Source organism: Rhinatrema bivittatum, chromosome 3 (genome assembly GCF_901001135.1).
Source record: "Rhinatrema bivittatum chromosome 3, aRhiBiv1.1, whole genome shotgun sequence".
Taxonomy (NCBI): Eukaryota; Metazoa; Chordata; class Amphibia; order Gymnophiona; family Rhinatrematidae; genus Rhinatrema; species Rhinatrema bivittatum.
Genome location: NC_042617.1, coordinates 157,340,454 through 157,358,542, shown reverse-complemented (window position 1 = coordinate 157,358,542; position 18,089 = coordinate 157,340,454). Strand labels below are relative to the sequence as shown.

Genomic DNA, 18,089 nt, shown 5'->3' with positions numbered 1-18,089 from the left:
ACCCAAGTCCAACAGTGATCTATGGGTGGCAGCAATATTAGCATTGAAAGCCAGCACAATCTCCCAGGCACTGTGACTTCCATGCTGACTTCCATACTATTGCTGCTGCTGCTGCTGCTTGAACTGTGCTGATGTTTGAGGCACTTGTGACCCCAGCTAAAGGTTGTGTGCCCCCATTTGAGGGTCCCGACCCACAGTTTGGGAAGCTCTGCTGAAATAACATTTGTATAAAACGAAGAGTGTGTGTGTTGGGGGGGAGGGGGGGTGTGGGGTGGGACGACGGACCTGGCTCTCAACTTGAGAGGGTAACAGCCCACCCTCCTCTCCCTGTCCCGCAGTTTGCTGGGGTGCCCAGTTATGGTCCATGGAAAAGGTGGCCACCCCTAAGACGGCAGCACAGCGGGAGCCGTGGCAGGCAGGCAGGCACCGTGCAGCAGCAGCAGCAGCAGCAGCAGCAGCAGGAGGAGGGGGAGGGGCCGGCGGTGATGCATTGCTGAGGCCTGCGCTCGCCGACGAGCGCCGCTTTCCCGCCCCTCCCTCCCTCAGCCTGGCCGTGAGGCTGCGGCCATGGCTTCCCAGCTGCTGCAGATCCTCCGGCAGGGAGTGTGGGCAGCGCTGACCGGCGGCTGGTACCACGACCCGGAGCAGAGCAAATTCAACAACAGCTGCCACCTCTATCTGTGGAGCCTGCTGCTGCTGCTGCCCCTGGCGCTTCATCTGGTGAGTGAGGAGGGAGCCGGGGGGGGGCTGAAGGATGCGCTGCCGGAGGCTACCGGGTAACTTTGTATTATTTCCGCCGGGCAGAGGTGATCGCGATAGCCTGTTCGGTGTTTTTCCCCCGCCTGGGAGTATGAGATCCTGCAGGAAGGATGTGGCTGATTTATCAAAAGAGTGGTGTAGAGGTTCGTTCAAGGGTAAGAGTGTATCACAGCCAGCCCGGTTACCGTGGCAGAGAACATTACACAGGCTTGCACAAGATTACACTCAAAACGACCTCACACCCCTTTGATGAATTATTCCTGCTCTTGAGTTAAATATGGGCTTCGTTTAATGCCATCTCTGCACACCTCACTGTTAATGTGGACGGGCCGCGTTTTCTTTTACATGATTGGAATAGGGTCCTGTCCTGTCAATCGCTCCGATCTTTTGCTACAGTCCGCGCTCCGGACTGTAGCAAAAGATGGGGCAGGGGATGAGGATAGATCTCAGTCTCACGGCGTAGCAATTTCTTAACCACTGCACTGCAAACCTCCTCTGACTGTAAGACAATCGTTTGCTGCAATTCAGATACAAAAAAAGAAAAAAAAATTACCCAATGCCGATGCAGTGTATTGAAAAGAACAGTGCGCCCAGATAGTCCTGAATTGGAGAACAAAAAAAGGCTGTGGCTGCCCTCCAAACCACAGGTAATCTCCTTCCGGCCTGTCCATTCCTATTCCCCCGCCCTCTCCACAACAAAATCATCCCCCTCCCTCCATGCTTCCCACATGTGGGGGTTCCCATTTTTCTTTCTCTTGTATCCAGAAATCCAGTTTTGTCTTGCAGACAGCTGACATCGGAAATACGATCTCCTGATTTAAAGAGCTGGGGTTTGCACTGTTGCAAGCCGCCGCCAAACTGACAGCCAGTTACCAGCACATTTCCTTCAAAAAACAAAATCATTGGCTTTTCTTTCACAATTGTCTTTTATTCAGAGCTGCATACAGTTGCCAGCTGCTTCTGCACTGAGAGTTGGTACTGTTGCACAGGTGAGTAGGTGGTCTCGTCTTTTCACCCTCTGCTCTGGCTTTAGTGCGGCTCCTGAAAGATCCACGAAATGTCGTCCCTCTTGACGGTGTCCTTTCAAACACCACCTTCCAGTCCACTCTTGAAAAGATTCGGATTCAGATAACATGTACCCAGTCCTTCCTTTTATTACCCCTCTGAGAATTTTGCAGCTGTAACTTTGGTGAGGCTCTTGAAAAGAGCCATGATTTGTTGCTCCTGAAGCGCGCCCCCCCCCCTAAGGTGCTGATGCAATAAAGTCGCGTAGAAAGCGGGCGCTGAACAGTCAGCGCCCACTCTCTTAACGTGCTCCAGGCGCCCCCAAGGGTGGGGGGGGTGCCATGCAGTATTTAAATTAGGGGGTCGTGTTAGCAAAGAGGCGTGACCCTAGCTCAACCTTGCTAACACGAACCCAATCAGTTTTTGTGATTCGGCAGATAGCCATCATGAAAGCCGACGCCGAGTTTATCGGCGTCGGTTTTCCTTACCGGTGGACAGATGAGTCACGAAAACCGACGCCAATAAACCTGGTGCCGGTTTTCCTTACCTGGCGGACGGCAGTCATGAAAATTGATGCTGGGTTTATCGGCGTCGGTTTTCGTGTCTTGGCTGTCCGCCAGTAGAAAACCGATGCTGAGGTTTCAGGAAGCAAACGCTTGTCAATCGAGCACCGTTTCCTGAATCCGACTGTCTATTTTTTTTTACTTTTTTTGTTTCTTTTATTTTTCATCCTACGTAACATCACAACTATATTAAGTAGGAGGCAGTACAGAAAAGCAGGTTTTTCTGCTTTTCTGTACTTTTTTTATGTGCTCAGTTAAATGACAGTTAAATGTGCGTCTCGGACGCACATTTTTTTTTTGCATCAGGAGTGAATGCGATGAGCGCTATTAGATTCACTCCGTGTTGGACGCGCGTTGAATATGCGCTAATCCCCATATTGCATTAGGGGATTGATTAGCATCTATTCTACCCACGTCCAACTGCAGGTTAACGTGCGCTCAGCTGAGCGCACTGTATTGCATCGGCCCCTAAGTGTTTTCCCGTCATGTGGAAGACAATCGTTCAAGCCTCCCTCCACAGTGCTCCCATAGCAACTTTACTATATCTATGTTTATGTGTGTGAGAGCATGTGTGTATGAGAGTGACACAGTGTATGTTATGTGAGTGTGTGTGTGTGTGAATGAGGGAGCGTGTGTATGAGAGAAAGGGAGTGTGTGAGCATGTGTGTGTATGTATGAGAGGGAGCATGTGTTGTCGGATATTGTGTGTTTGTGTGTATGTGTGAGCAAGTGTGTATAAGAGAGAGGGAATGTGTGTGTGTGTGTGTGTGTGAGACAGAAAAAGAATGTGTATGCGTGTGAGCATGTGTATATGAGAGAATATATGTGTGTATGAAAGAGAGAGAGCATTGTTGTGAGTGTGTGTGTCTTTATAATTGAGAGAGAGAACATGTGTGTGTATGAGAGAGGGAGCATGTGTTTGTGAGCACGTGTGTGTGTGCGAGAGAGAGCATGTTTATGTGTAATTGTATCAGCACTAAACTTAGACTTTATATCCCCATTCGTTCCCTCCGGTCATCTACCCAACATCTCCTGGAAATTCCATCCCCCTGTATTACACAACTAACAGAGACTTGCAGAAAAATATTTTCAATCTCAGGTCCTGTTCTCTGGAATTCCCTACCCCTCTCACCGTGTAGATGATGGTAAGGAATTCAAGAAGGCTTTAAAAACCTGCTTTTTCAAAGAAGCTACGCCTCAGCTGCCTAGGATTCTTCCAGCCTCACCTCTGGTGCATTGATGCAAACTTAAGCTTACTATGATCCTTGTTATAATTTGGCTCTGAGCATGGACTCAAATGTTGTTCATAAGACCTTTCTCTTTTGCCTTGTTTTCATGTTTTTTATGATTATTGATTTTATGTATGTTACTGTGTTCCCCATCCCGAACTGTGGAGGGTGTGGGTAATAAATATTTTAAATATATAAATAAATAAGAGAAGGAATGTGTATAGTTATTTATTTATTTATTTATTTGTGGTTTTTATATACCAATCATCGTTTGGAACATCTGATCGGTTTACAGTAGAACATTAAATTCAGCAACAGGCTTTACATATAACTTAGTGTTTAACAAAATAAATAGACAGGGAGGAGCTAGGGAGTCAACGATAGCAGGTATACAGTTGTGTAACTAAGTGAATAGCGGGTACAATATTATGTTACTCGGGGTAAACAGAAATTTGGACATGTCATTGAACTAAAGGAAAAATAAATAATCGAAAGTATATACAGATATTTACATTTGTCATATGGTCTAATAGGGTTGTCCATTCTTAATCCTATATCTCAACTCAGGGGTGCAGAGATAAAGTTGTGAAAGGGAAGAGAAGAAATATAAGCTAAGGAAGGGAGAGAAAGACTAAGGGAGACAGGACGGTGGAGCGAAGTTGGAGAGGGGAGGGGAGGGGTGGCGAGAGGAGAGGGATAAGTGGGGGAATAAAGGGATTTATGAGGATAAGAGAAATGTATATGTATGAGCATGTGTGTGTGTGAGAGAATGAACGTATGCATGTGTATGTTGAGTTCGTCGGTGCTCGACGGCTTCGCCCCATTTGCCTCACCTTATTCATGGCTCCTCCCGCTCACCTAGGAAAGATGGCTACCACTGTGTCTACAAGCCGACCTCTCCGGCGTCCCTGGAATGGCTATGGTGCAGCCTCCTGCCATTGCTCCTCCCAGGTATTTACTAGGGTGCGCGCGCACAACCCACGTCTTTATGCGAACCCTGGTGCGAACCTCGAGGGCGTTCCCTCATGCTGACGTCACACCATCTGGGTATATAATCTTTGCTATGTTGCTAGCTCACCGAGTTAGCAAGGACTTGAATCCGTTCTTGTCTTCGTTACTCTGCCACTTCCGTGCTGCCGCTGGAAGCTCCTCACCTGCCCTTCGGGGTAATTGCTAACCTGGGTACCCGCTCCTCGGGGGCCCTCTGCTTTATTTCAGGTGCCTTACAGGGAACAGGCCTTACAGGGAGCAGGCTCCTTGAGGGCCTGCTCTCCCTGCCTCGGTGCCTGTATTTCTATTAATCCTGGTGGAATCACACATCAACAGCTGACATCTAGTGAGTACTCTAACTCTCCAGTCTATCTCATCCACAGTACTCTCCTTGTTGGGAGACCTACTGCGGAAACCTCCTGTACCAACAAGGAGAGAAGGGCTCCCTCTGCCGAGGTCCCTGAGACTGCAACTACAAGATTGCCTCACTACTGCCACCTTTGGTGGTCCTCTACGAGCTGTGTAATAAAGAGCTCTGTGTTTTGTGGCTCTACGAGTCTAGCCCAGTGCTGTGGTTCCTCACGGGGCTCCTCCCCGTGGGTGTTGTCACCCTCCACAGCACCCAAGGATCCACCAAACACACTTAACCATAACAGATTGCTAACTCCATGGATCCGGCTCAGCTCACTGCGTTACAGGCCATCCCAGGCCTGGCCCAGTGGATCTCTGAACTGCAGACTACACTGGAAGGACTGACCGCTGCATTCAATCTACTGCACACACAGATGAACTCGTCTTCCACCAAAGGTAAAGAAGCTACACCATCTGAGGTGACGGTCAAGACTATTGTGCCTCTATCTGCCCTACCCGCTTCTCGGGAGAAGTTTGGAGATGCAGAGGCTTCATTAACCAGTGCTGCATGCACTTTTCATTGCAACTTAGCCACTTTCCCACAGCATATGCCAAGACCACCTATATCCTGTCATATCTAGACGGACAAGCCTTGTCTTGGGCCTCTTCACTGTGGATGTGCGAGGATCCGATTCTTCATCATATTGAAGGATTTCTCGAACTGTTTAAATCAATTTTTGATGACCCTGCTCGGTACACCATTGCAGGATCATCCCTGGTTCACCTGAAGCAAGGTAATAAACCACTGACTGACTTCGCTATCGAATTCAAGACACTGGTGTCTGAATTATCCTGGGACCCGAGATGCCTGAAGACCCTCTTCTTTGAAGGACTGAACCCTTGTCTGAGAGACGAACTCACCGCTTATGAGATGCCTGAGACCTTGGCTGAACTAGTGAAATTGGCAACAAGGATTGATCTCCGACTTCGCGACAAGGTTCTAGAGACCAGACTTCCAGGAAACCCTTTCAGGGTGAAGTCCGAGCTAAGCCCACTCCCAGGCCTGTTCCTTCGGTCCCAGTAGCTGGCGAGGAAGAACCTATGCAATTAGGCCGCAGCCATCTGACATCTAAAGAGAGAAGAATGCGGAAGAAGTTGGGGCTGTGTATGTACTGTGGACAAGCTGGTCATGCTGTCCAAACGTGCCCCATATGTCCGGGAAACTGGCAGACCTAAGTCCTGCGGGAGGACTCTTCTTAGGTCTTACCACTCCTTCTCCTCCCCTCTCTCTTCCTGTATCCTTGATCTGCGAACCCTTAGAATACCAGACTCTTGCCCTAGTGGACTCCGGGGCAGGAGGAAATTTCATTCTACAACGATTAGTGGAGCACCTATGGATTCCCATGTCCATTATGAAGTCTCCGCTACTTCTGTCATCCATTCATGGGGAGCCCTTACTGGGTGAAGTAACTCAACTCACCGAACCAGTATGCCTACGGACCGGTATTCTCCATTCTGAGACCATCTCCTTCTTTGTTTTAGAGAAGGCCATGCACCCTATAGTACTGGGATTACCATGGCTGCAGCAGCATATGCCTCAATTCAATTGGGCTACACTGGAATTGTCAAGATGGGGTCCAGACTGCCATGGTAAATGCCTGATGCAGGTAGCTCCGTTACCCTGCATGCCTACCACCCCAGTAATGCCGGGGTTGCTGCCTCAATATGCATCTTTCCAAGATGTCTTTTCAAAAGAAGCTGCGGATGTACTACCGCCTCACAGACCTTACGACTGCACTATTAATTTGAAGCCTAACACAGAACCACCCAAGGGTAGCGTGTACCCTCTCTCCGTGGCCGAGAACTAACGAATATATTCAGGAAAACCTTCAAAAAGGCTTCATAAGTGTTGCGATCGTCAGTCTTTCGACTGCTTCGCCTCGCCTACCTCTCACTACTTGCAGCTCCTCCCGCTCACCTCAGACTAATGGCCTCCACGGCGTCTGTCTGCCGTCCTCTCCGGCGTCCGGCATCCCCGGCTGCTTCACGCCATGCTCTTCCAAGGTACCTAGGGCATGCATGTGCACGCACGCTGCCCTCATCTTTATTCTCACGTTGGCGCGAACCTCAGGGACGTCCACATGATATGACGTCCCGATGCTTGGATATTTAAGCCTACAACATTTGCTAGCTCATTGAGTTAGCAACGGTTTCTACGGATGGGATTCGCTCGCCGTACCGAAGCTACTCTGCCACTCCAGCGCTTCTGGAACTCTTTCACCCCTTGTAGTTACTATGGGGTACCTGCTCCTCGGGGGCCTCTTCTATCTCTTACAGATACTATCAGGAACCGGTACTCGCTCCTCGAGGGTCCATGTTCCCTGAGTCGCTACCTGTATCACCAAACCTCCTACTTGGAAGACGTCACCTACAGCTTTCCATCTGTGAGTACAGCTACCATCTATTCCACAGTACTGTTTCGCTGGAACCAGGTACTAGCTCCTCGAGGGCCTGCCCTCCCCTCCAGTGCCACACCTCTCGTCTAGTGGAATCTCTGTTACTGCTATGTGAGAACATTTCAGCTGAGTCTCTCTACTCTAAGGGGCGGATTTTAAATGCCCTGCGCGCGTAAATCCGGCCGGATTTACGTGCGCAGGGCCCTTGCGTGCCGGCGCGCCTATTTTGCATAGGCCACCAGCGCACGCAGAGCCCCGGGACGCGCGTAAGTCCCGGGGCTTCGTAAAAGGGGCGAGGAGGGGGCGTGTCGGGGACATTCTCGAAATGACACGGTGTTTCAGGGGCGTGACGCAGCGTTTCGGGGGTGGGCCCGGGGGCGTGGCGCCAGCCCGGGGGCGTGGTTGAGGCCTCCGGACCAGCCCCCGGGTCGGGTGATGGCGCGCCAGCAACCCGCTGGCGCGCGCAGATTTACATCTGCTTTTAGCAGGCGTAAATCTGCCAACATAGGTAAGGGGGGGTTTAGATAGGGCCGGGGGGGGGGGGGGGTGAGGTAGGGGAAGGGAGGGGAAGGTGAGGGGAGGGCAAAGGAAAGTTCCCTCCGAGGCCACTCCGAAATCGGAGCGGCCTCGGAGGGAACAGGCAGCGCGCGCTGGGCTCGGCGTGCGCAGGTTGCACAAATGTGCACCCCCTTGCGCACGCCGACCCCGGATTTTATAAGATAGGTGCGGCTACGCGCCTATCTTATAAAATCCAGCGTACGTTTGTTCGCGCCTGGTGCGCGAATTTTTAAAATCTACCCCTAAGGGATCAGGTACTCGCTCCTCGAAGGCCTGCTCTCCTTGTCTTGGAGCTTCTCCTAATTCTACCTGGGATCTGAATGCTTCCCATTGTGTACTCATAACTCTCAGTCTCTTTCCACTACAACACAGCCTTGCAGAAGATTCGCTGTTCCAGCGTTCTGTGGAAGACGCGCCCAGCCGGGCTCTACATCCACTACTCACTACTGCCACCTCTGGTAGTTTCCAAAACTGTTTAAAAAAAGATTAAAATCTATGTTTGTGTGTCCAGAGTCTAGCCTGACACCGTGGTCCCTCACGGGACTGCCCCCCGTGGGCGTGGTCAGCTGCCACAGTGTCCAAGGATCCACCCAAACACCATTAACCATAACAAAGTGTGTTAGTGTGTGTGTGTATTTGAGAAAGTTTGAGTGCATGCTGCTACCAATGTTCCCTCTAAGGATTAGGTTGCTGTGACCATAAAATTGATAAGCCTTTTGCATCAATTAAATTAGTGCTCACAGGGTAATGAAACAAAAGATTTTTGCTCACAAGCGAAAACTTTTGCATACAGCAGCCCAGTCCTTAGAAAGAACATTGGTTACAAGTGTCTTTGTTTTACTTTTTTTGCAGGGCTTTCTGGTTGGCATCAAAGCAGTACCTGCAAATATAATATGTCTGTTGTTTTGGTTTTTTTTTTTTGCCTCATTAGACTGTACTTTGAATGGTTTACTTCATGTAAAATCTGTTATTATAAATGCATAATTTCTAATTGTGTGTGGAGAGGACCATTCGAGGGGAGAGCAGAGGCACAAAATATCCTTGGACTCAGATCAAAATCTCTGACCAGGACTTGTCTCCCACACACAATTTATGTTAATAACTTTTGGATTTTGTTGGCTGATATAATTTTTTCTGATGTATAATTAATTCCCTTGTAGAGGACATTCCTGTCAGCCCTGAAGCTTTGTATTGAAGTTGAAATATTTATTGGTTTCAAAATTCAAAGATTTTACTTTCTTTAGGTGCAGTATATTTTTTTTTAGAGTAGATTACTATAATTTTCCATGGGGAGGAGAGGGGAAAGGGTGGGAAGGTTAGGTAGGGTTATAGGAAGTTCCCTCCCAGTCTGCTCCTTCAGTGGAGCAGATTGGGAGGGAACTGGGGAAGCCCTACTTGCATCACCGCACATTGCTTTTTAAAATTCCCCCCCCCCCCCCCCCACTGTGCACGGAAGAGCCCACTCACTCGTACATGCTCGTGTGGACATTAATATCCAGCGCGTATGTATACACAGGAAACGTATTTTATAACATGTGTGCCGACGCATGCATGTTATAAATTCGGTGCGTCCATGTGCACACACCGGGAACCGCGTACCCATGGACGCACACGTGCTCGTTTTAAAATCTACCCCTTAATGTATTGTGCTGTGCAGAGAAGGGGGTTCATCATGAAAAGTCAGGTATAGGATGTTTATGTGACTTAAGCAAGATTCTCAAGGGCCTGTGAGCTGCATACTATTAACACAAGATACAAAGTTTGTTTTTTATTTTCTGAAGTTAACATGAGGTTGTTATTCAAAGGCATTTGTCTGGATAACCTTGGAGTTTTGAATATTGTTGGCACTTATCAGGATACATTTTTTTCTAAGCAATACTCTGACTGCAATGCTGGAGGCGCCAAGAGCTGGACGATTGTACTGAGCTCCTGGTAGTGAGGTTGTGGGGGGAGGGGGTTCCGTGTGGGGCAGGAGGGCTCAGGTGTTTGGGGATGGGGGTGGACAGAGGGAGCAGGAAGGGCCTGCCTTAAATTCTCATCTATGAATTTGCGGGTGGAGGGGAGGCTTTTCAGACCTGTAAGCTTATAGATGAGCTACATTTTTGCCATATTTTAGAGGGTCTTGGAGGAAGAGGAACCAACCAGCCTATGCTTCACTAGGATGGGGGGGGGGTGCGGGGGGGCGGATTGGGCTAGCAGACTTGCTCTTCTTTTTTTTTTTAAGTTTGCGTTGATACCTAACCGGCAATATTCAAACATTGTCAGTTAGATGTCAAAGTTATCCTGGCTACAGATAGCTGAATAACTTTATTTGAGGATATTCACTGAGACATTTATCCCCCTGAATATTCCAGATAACTTAACTGGCTAACATTAGTTGGATGTTTTTATTTTTTACATTTTTTTGAAGATAGACCTTCATATGTTTTTCTGAAAATTTAGGTAAGTTAAGCTCATAGGGGTAGATTTTCAAAGGGTTACGTGCGTAACCCCCGAAAACCTACCCCTGTGTGTGCCGAGCCTATTTTGCATAGGCTCGGTGGCGCGCACAAGCCCCGGGACGTGCGTATGTCCCGGGGCTTTCAAAAATGGGCGGGTCCGGGGCACGGCCCTGGTCCGGGGACGGGGCGTGGTGGTGGCCTGGGGGCGGGGACGGGGGCGTGGTGGCGGTCCGGGGGCGGGGTGGGGGCGTTCCTGAGTCCTCCGGCACAGCGGCCGTTCGCGCACCGGCAGCCGGCCGGTGCACGCAAGTTACGCCTGCCTCAGGTAGGCGTAACTCACCGAAACAAGGTGGGGGGGGATTTAGGTAGGGCTGGGGGGGTTGGTTAGATAGGGAAAGGGAGGGAAAGGTGGGGGGAGGCGAAAAAAGTTCCCTCCAAGGGAGGGAACTTTGGAGGGAACGGGGAAAGCCATCGGGACTCCCCTCGGGCTCGGTGCGCGCAAGGTGCACAAGTGTGCACCCCCTTGCGCGCGCCGACCCTGGATTTTATAACATGCGCGCGGCTGTGCTCGCATGTTATAAAATCGGGTGTAGATTTGTGCGCGCCGGGTTGCGCACACAAATCTACGCCCGCCCGTAAGTTTTAAAATCTAGCCCATAGTAAATATATGAGCAGGCCTTAGAGGTGAAAAGAAAGTTATGCAAAATAACTATTGCCTTTGTGGCTTGGGAGAGGAACTGAATTCTCTATGCTGGCCACTCCCACTATAAAAAGGAGTACGTTTGGCCACAAATAGTCCCTATCAATATCCAAATATATACTTTGCAGACTGCCCAATTCACATACTGACTGAATATCACCACATTTCTGTCCAGTTATATGGTAAAACATTTTTTGAAGAAGAGGGTCCTCACTCATCTGAGTAGCAATAGACAAATGAAATGTTCACAAGGGAATGCTAGCTGCTCGCTGCTTGTGATAGATCATATTGTACATGAGTGAAGTTTAATGATATTCTCCTTCTTCTCTCTAGGGTTTACCTCCAAATACATTCACGCTTTTCATTTACTGCAGCTCTGTGACCGTGTTCTTTGCTGTCGTAAAGCTGATAAGTTACCGCTTACATGTGATGTTTGATAAAGGAGAAGTAATTCAGAAAAGAATCAGGAGAAAGACTGGAAAAGGGATTTCAGAGAAAGATGGGAAAAGCAAAAATAAAATCCATCGGATAACCCTTGGGTAAGGAGCTTTTGTGACATGGGCAAAGAAGCATCTTGCATCCACACAACCAGTTTACTGGCAAATATGTTTTATTTATAGAAATGGCAATAATAAGAATAATGCAGATTGCATCTGAAGCATCACTAGCCATCAAGAAAGCATTTAGAGCCACAGGCGCAAACCATCGGCGTGCAATTTCTGTCACAGCCAAAGGTTGTTGGAGTACGTTATTTGGATTTCTGCCAGCACTCATGAACGAGTACCTACAGAGATGGAAATGTATTTTCTCTGTGCCTCTGGGGAGCTATTCCCTCATGCAAATTCTGTAATACTATTGTGTTCCTTAGCTACAGTGCCGCTGACATGTCACTAGAGTATTATCTGGAAATTATCACAAGAAGTTAATAGAAATAGGAACTTGCCAGAGTTAACTTAGAATTTCTGAGTTTAATTCAGTACCTGTGCTATTTAGCATATTCATAAATGATCTGGAGAAAGGAATGGTGAGTGAAGTGACCACTTTTTCATCAGCGCATAGTTAAGCTCTGGAATTCATTGCCAGAGGATGTGGTTCCAGCAGATAGTGTAACTGGGTTTAAAAAAGGTTTGAATAAGTTCCAAGAGGAAAAATCCATAAACTGTTATTACGGTAATTAATAAGCAATAGTAGCTTGTGATCTATCTAATGTTTGGGTACTTGTGACTTACTGGCCACTGTTGAAAACAGGATACTTAGCTTGATGGACCCTTGGTCTGACCCAGTAAGGCATATCTTATGTTCTTATGACCAGATTTGCACATGACACAAAATTGTTTCGAGTACGGCAGTGGATTATGAAGAACTGTAGAAGGCCCCTGTGAGACTAGGAGACTGGGCTTCTAAATGGCAGATGCAATTTAATATGGAAAAGGGCAAAGTAAAGCTGATAGGGAAAAATAATCCCAACTGACAGCATAGAGGTCGTCTGTAAAGGTCCAAGCGCTCTAGTCGAATCAGCCGATCTCCAAATGAGTATAAGCGTGTGATAGGATTTAAATGAGCTGGAGGGGAGGAGTTGGGGCAGGGAGGGGGAGGAATTGGCCACTTTTGATGATCAAAATATCCAGGAATGCTTTGTAATTCTAGAGGTGAAGATTGCCATTCAAAATATAAATTATTAATATGTTGCCTTCATACCAAGATATTTAGAATTCATTTAGAAGTGTACTATCTTTACTAGTTTGTCATGCCACTTCACATTACTAACAATCAACAATATGGCTTTAAAGCGTTTCAGCAAGCTAGTAACACCATCCGGCTGCTAGAATAGCCGATGCCAGTCTTCTCTATCATCAACTTCAAATGATACTCTTTTTTTTTTAGGTATTTTGTTATGCTCACACGCAAAATTCCATATCAACTTGAAAAACAACTCAAACCAAAACTATCCTTATAAAACACGAATATTAAGAATGAAGGATATTTTCAATGTGTCCACCAAAAAAACCATGAGAGCAACAGTACACAATAAGCAACCAAATGTCCGATCTTGTAGAGGTTTATTGTGTGCAAATATACGCAATAGAGCCCGACTCCAGCCGAGTTTCGCCCTCTTTCAGTAGGGCTGCATCAGGGGTCTTAGCAAGTATCGATGCTATGTCTCCTTCAGAGTGTAGTACTTTGTATGGGCTATAGATAATGCAAAACTTCTCCAGTCTTTGCAACACAAAACGCATCAATTTCGCCAAAAGTGGACTCCGGATTTGCTCTGAAAGTGATCACGGTGACTTCTACACTGTTGAGATCCGGAGTCCACTTTTGGCGAAATTGATGCGTTTTTGTGTTGCAAAGACTGGAGAAGTTTTGCATTATCTATAGCCCATACAAAGTACTACACTCTGAAGGAGACATAGCATCGATACTTGCTAAGACCCCTGATGCAGCCCTACTGAAAGAGGGCGAAACTCGGCTGGAGTCGGGCTCTATTGCGTATATTTGCACACAATAAACCTCTACAAGATCGGACATGTGGTTGCTTATTGTGTACTGTTGCTCTCACGGCTTTATTAAGCAACCTTCCTTGCTGTTTTTTTAGTCCACCAAAAAAACCCCATGACTATCGGCCAGGTAATATGAGGATCCAAGATGGCGTAAATGCACTAACAGCGTGAGACTTGATCCGATGTATAGCTTTTGGTTATTACTTCAAAATGCCTTATATTGGCTGCAAAAGGATGGTAAAGGAAAGGACTTAGCTTGTGGTTTCTCCTGAGCAATCCTGTGTCAGTCCGATGGACACTTGCGTCATTGGCGGCACAGTCACATCGGGAATGGAGTCACTGGGGGTTGAAGCTGAAGAAGATGTACAAGCTTCTCCCCAGACTCATTTATTTCTCTGTCCTCAATGGGGAGAATTGCTCTGGCTAATCCTGCTGCAGTCCGGGACCCGGATGTGTGCTTGAAACGGGCACAGGCTGATGATGCCATTAGTCCTGAGTTCCAGACAGGGAGTTCACCTCCAAGGGATGAGATGACAGACACCGAGCGGGATTGTCTCAATGATAGCTGGATTATCAGCTTTAGGAAGGCAACTATGGGAACCTCCCCTATACCTTAGTAGTTTTCTCTGGTAAAACCTGCACAGATTACATTGGATTCTTATCTTGGAAGCAATTGAAGGGCTCGGCAACTTGATTACAGCTCAGTTAAATTCTTTGATTCTGAAATGTAATGACAATGATAACTGGCTTCAAACTTTTGAAATCTTCAAAATAAATATGACTCAAAAAAAATCAAGATATTAAGCAGGATATGGGGTTTATTAAACCTGTTCAGGAATCCCTTATAAAAAATAATTTCTTGGTGTTGAATAAACTTGAGAATTTAGAGAACTTAGGGCCGGATTCATCATTCCTCGCGGAATGATGAATCCTGTGAAAAAGGGGGCAGGAAGGCGAATGGGGGGCGGGCCTGCAAAAGGCTGCAACCGTTCGCACCATGATGGTGTGGCCGTCTGCAGCCTTTCACAGCAAATAGCGACACCTTTCGCAGCAAATAGTAACACCTCACAGAATCGCCGGCAGCAGTGCTGTGGCCGACTCCTCCCCCTCCCTGCCCCGACTCCTCCCTTCCAGCTCATTTAAATCCTATCGCACGCGAAAAGGCCCTTTTTGCGTGGGGGTTTATCGCATGTGGTAGGGGTTTATTGCGTGCATTAGGGCCTTATCGCATGCGATAAAGCCCTAAGGCATGCGATAAACCTTTAGTAAATAACCCCCTTTGTGCGCAGAGAGGAATCTTTGTTTTATTTATTTATTTGTTTTTTGTATACCGATATTCAAATAAAGTTATCATATTGGTTCACATATAACAATAATAATAGAAAGATACAATGTGAAGAATAGAAACAATGTTATTATACAAAATAAAGGAGAGAATTAAGAAGAAAAAAGAAAGGGAAAAAAACAATATCAAATTTAGGACATAAATCTTATAATCATGTTGGAAAAGCTTTTAGAAAAAGTAAAGTTTTTAAATTCTTCTTAAAAGTTTGAGTAGAAGATTCAAGTCTTAATTCCATAGGAAGGGAATTCCATAATATTGGACCAGCAATTGAAAAAGCACGTTTTGTTGATGTGAGACGGGATATTTTTGGAGATAGGGTTTCAAGGAGGCCAGTGTTTGAGGATTGTAGAGTTCTTCTTTGTTCATTTTCCTAGATTACCTCATATTTTGCCTAAGGATTTGTTTAAATGATATCTGGTTGAAGTACTGAAGGTTCCGGATCAAGCAATTCCTCCAATTTCAAAGGCATATTATTTGCCTCCTTTTAAAAAAGGCAATGAATTACAAGTTCACTCTCAACTTATGGTGCCATTAGAACCATCAAATCTGTATATTTCTAATATTTTGGAGATCTTGGATAGTGCTCAGGCTAATAGGGTCATTCATCAAAATGCGTTTTGGCATTAATGCATGCGATAATAGTATTATTGCATAGCGCGAATGCAAATGTTTGGAAGGGGTGGGATTAGGGAGGGGTTTGGATGGGATTATTAGAATGAGGGGCAATATCTCATGGTTTTAATGCCGGAAATAACTACACCTTTTTTCCTGGCATTAAGCTGTGCAATATGCCCTAAATGGTCGTAACACAATTCGTGATAAATTCTGCAAATTGCATTTCAGCCATTTCTGGAAGGGCGGGGGAGAGAGACTTTGGGGAAGCCAACACAGTATTCAACTATAGGAGAGCCAGCTAATAGCTCAAGGTGAGGTGTTGGTGGTGGTTTAGGGTTTAGGGGCCAATCTTACATGCAGAATGAGTCGATTGAACTGCACGGTGAAGATTTGACATCATTTGGAGTGAGGAAAGTCTCACAAAGATGAGATTTCTACCATGTTATCTCGCCTTAGCTTAATGGTACCCTGTTATAGAATCCATCAAGCTAGGGTGAGAGAACATTGTAGAGATATAAATAGTTGACTACTATGCAGGTCTTATAAATAGTCTCGCTCTTTCTCAGTCTCTCTCAGTAATAGCCTGTCTGGGCACTTTTTGAGCTGCAAAATAGAAGTATCATAGTGTGTGAAAACTTTACCACACCATGTGATACTACCTATGCAAAGCGCTATGTTACCGCGCAGTGCGGTAATTCCAAAAATTAGCCTAAACACGCCCCTTTTTCTTACCGTGGGCGTTATGCATGCGATATTTTACCATTTTGATGAATCTAGGGGTTAGCCGGCAACTATGATTATAACATTTGTAATGGAATCAGAGAGAGACTGGCTTTTGAGATTGTTTTTTAGACATCGGACTGAGACTTTTCTACACCTTCAGGTTAGGGTTTTCCTGGATGTGTCAAAGCAGATCCAGAAGAAGAGGAAACAATTTTTATTACTGGACCTAGATGTTGCACTGGAGGTGGACCCTTGGCCTGGTGCAGGATTGGTACGGCCCTCTGGTTGGACCCAGAGAGCGCCTGCCACCAGGAGGCGGAGCACACAAGGAGACAGAGGCTAGCTGGAGCTTCACCAATAGCAGTCCAAGGTTTCCGAAGGTTGAGCCCTTGGGTACCCGGACCGCCTGGATTTAGGTGGGCCTCCGGTGGTCTCCCGGAGAGGTATTGGAGAGGTGTATCCACCACGAGCAAGGGTGCACGGCTGATGCAGAGTGGGTGAACTAGACCTGAACTGGAAGCTCTGGAGACCTCGGGAAGGCAACAGTTCAGAGAGGTCCTCTGGATAAGACAGGCAGCGCCTGTAGGTCTAGCTATGTGGAGGCTGCTGTTGTTGTCCAAGTATGTTGATCCAATGGTCACCGGGGGCCAGAAGAGAGTGTCCGAGTGAAGCACAAGGGTCAGAGCCAGAGTATCTGTCCAAGAGAGGTCAGCCAAAGCAGGGGTTAATACCAGAATCAGTCTGGTGGTAATTGTAACAAGCGAGGGTCAGTTCCATGCGGCAGACAGTAGAGTGGTCAGGCAGGCAATGGTCAGTTCCAGGCAGCAGGCAAGAGAATGGTCAGGCAGGCAGTGGTTGGTTCCAGGCGACAGGCAAGAGAATGGTCAGGCAGGCAGAGGTCAGTACCAAGAAGTCAGTCTGGATAGGTACTACCTGGGAAGGACACAGGAACAGGAGACGTTGGAACAGGAGAAACTTGGAACAGAGGCAAACTATCACACCGACGATGTTGACCCGATTGCCAAGTAAGGGATCAGGGGTTTGAGCCCTGCCTTATATATGAAGTCTCAGTGATGTCATCAGCGTGCGCTTCCCGGGGTTTTCCCGCGCTGCTCCCTTTAAGAGTGGAGAGGTCAGTCACGCGCGCGCCTAGGGGCGGGGCTGAGCTGGCCAAAGACGTGGAGCCCCGACTGGAGCTCCGCTATGAGGCCTGCAGGGACGGAGACACCGAGGGAGGCCGCGGTGAGCACCGGGGACGCCGGGGGTTCGCAGCAGCAGGCAAGCCTGCGCTTGTGGAAGGTAACGCCAGGTGAGCAGGCCCGGTCGCGGCACCCATGCGGCCGGAACGCACAACATTAGAATGTTACAGATTGGACCTTTCCTCTTGTTAAATTTCCTTGCAACTGTTATAATAAATATAAAGATGTCTTATATCTTTTTGTTACCCTCTCAGTTAACATAGTTTCTAAGTAATAAAGTTGTACATCAAGTAGAATCTTAACTGTATCTTCCATTTGATTCCCAATAAGGCTGAGATAGATTCTCAGTTGTAAATGTGAATCCTATATTTAGTGTTATTTACTTATTTACTTCTTTAATTTTTTGTTTTTTGGAATTGCGTAATTGGATCCCATATACTGTGGCCTTTGGGATCATATGAGGTCTCTTACTAGAGTGGTGAATTTTGTGTCTTATGTATTGGTTTCATAATCTTCTTATGTTTTTATTTCTATAGTTAAGTTTATTCTTGAATATTGTGATTGAGATTGGATAGTAAAAAATAATAATAATAAAATAAGATACGAATATCCAAAAATGTTTCTAACAGTCGCCCACACATTAAATACAGTTTT

At 46.9% G+C, this 18,089-nt stretch overlaps 1 protein-coding gene across 1 annotated transcript in view; it reads left to right on the top strand.

Annotated features, from left to right (window-relative positions):
* Window positions 1-542: 542 nt before the first annotated feature.
* PCNX2 (pecanex 2) overlaps window positions 543-18,089 on the top strand; it is a 236,970-nt gene continuing 219,423 nt past the window's right edge. The window contains exons 1-2 of the mRNA XM_029593868.1: window positions 543-720; window positions 11,386-11,591. Of these exons, the coding sequence (XP_029449728.1) occupies window positions 568-720; window positions 11,386-11,591 (359 nt within the window). The 5' untranslated portion in view covers window positions 543-567. The remainder of the gene's footprint in view (window positions 721-11,385; window positions 11,592-18,089) is intronic.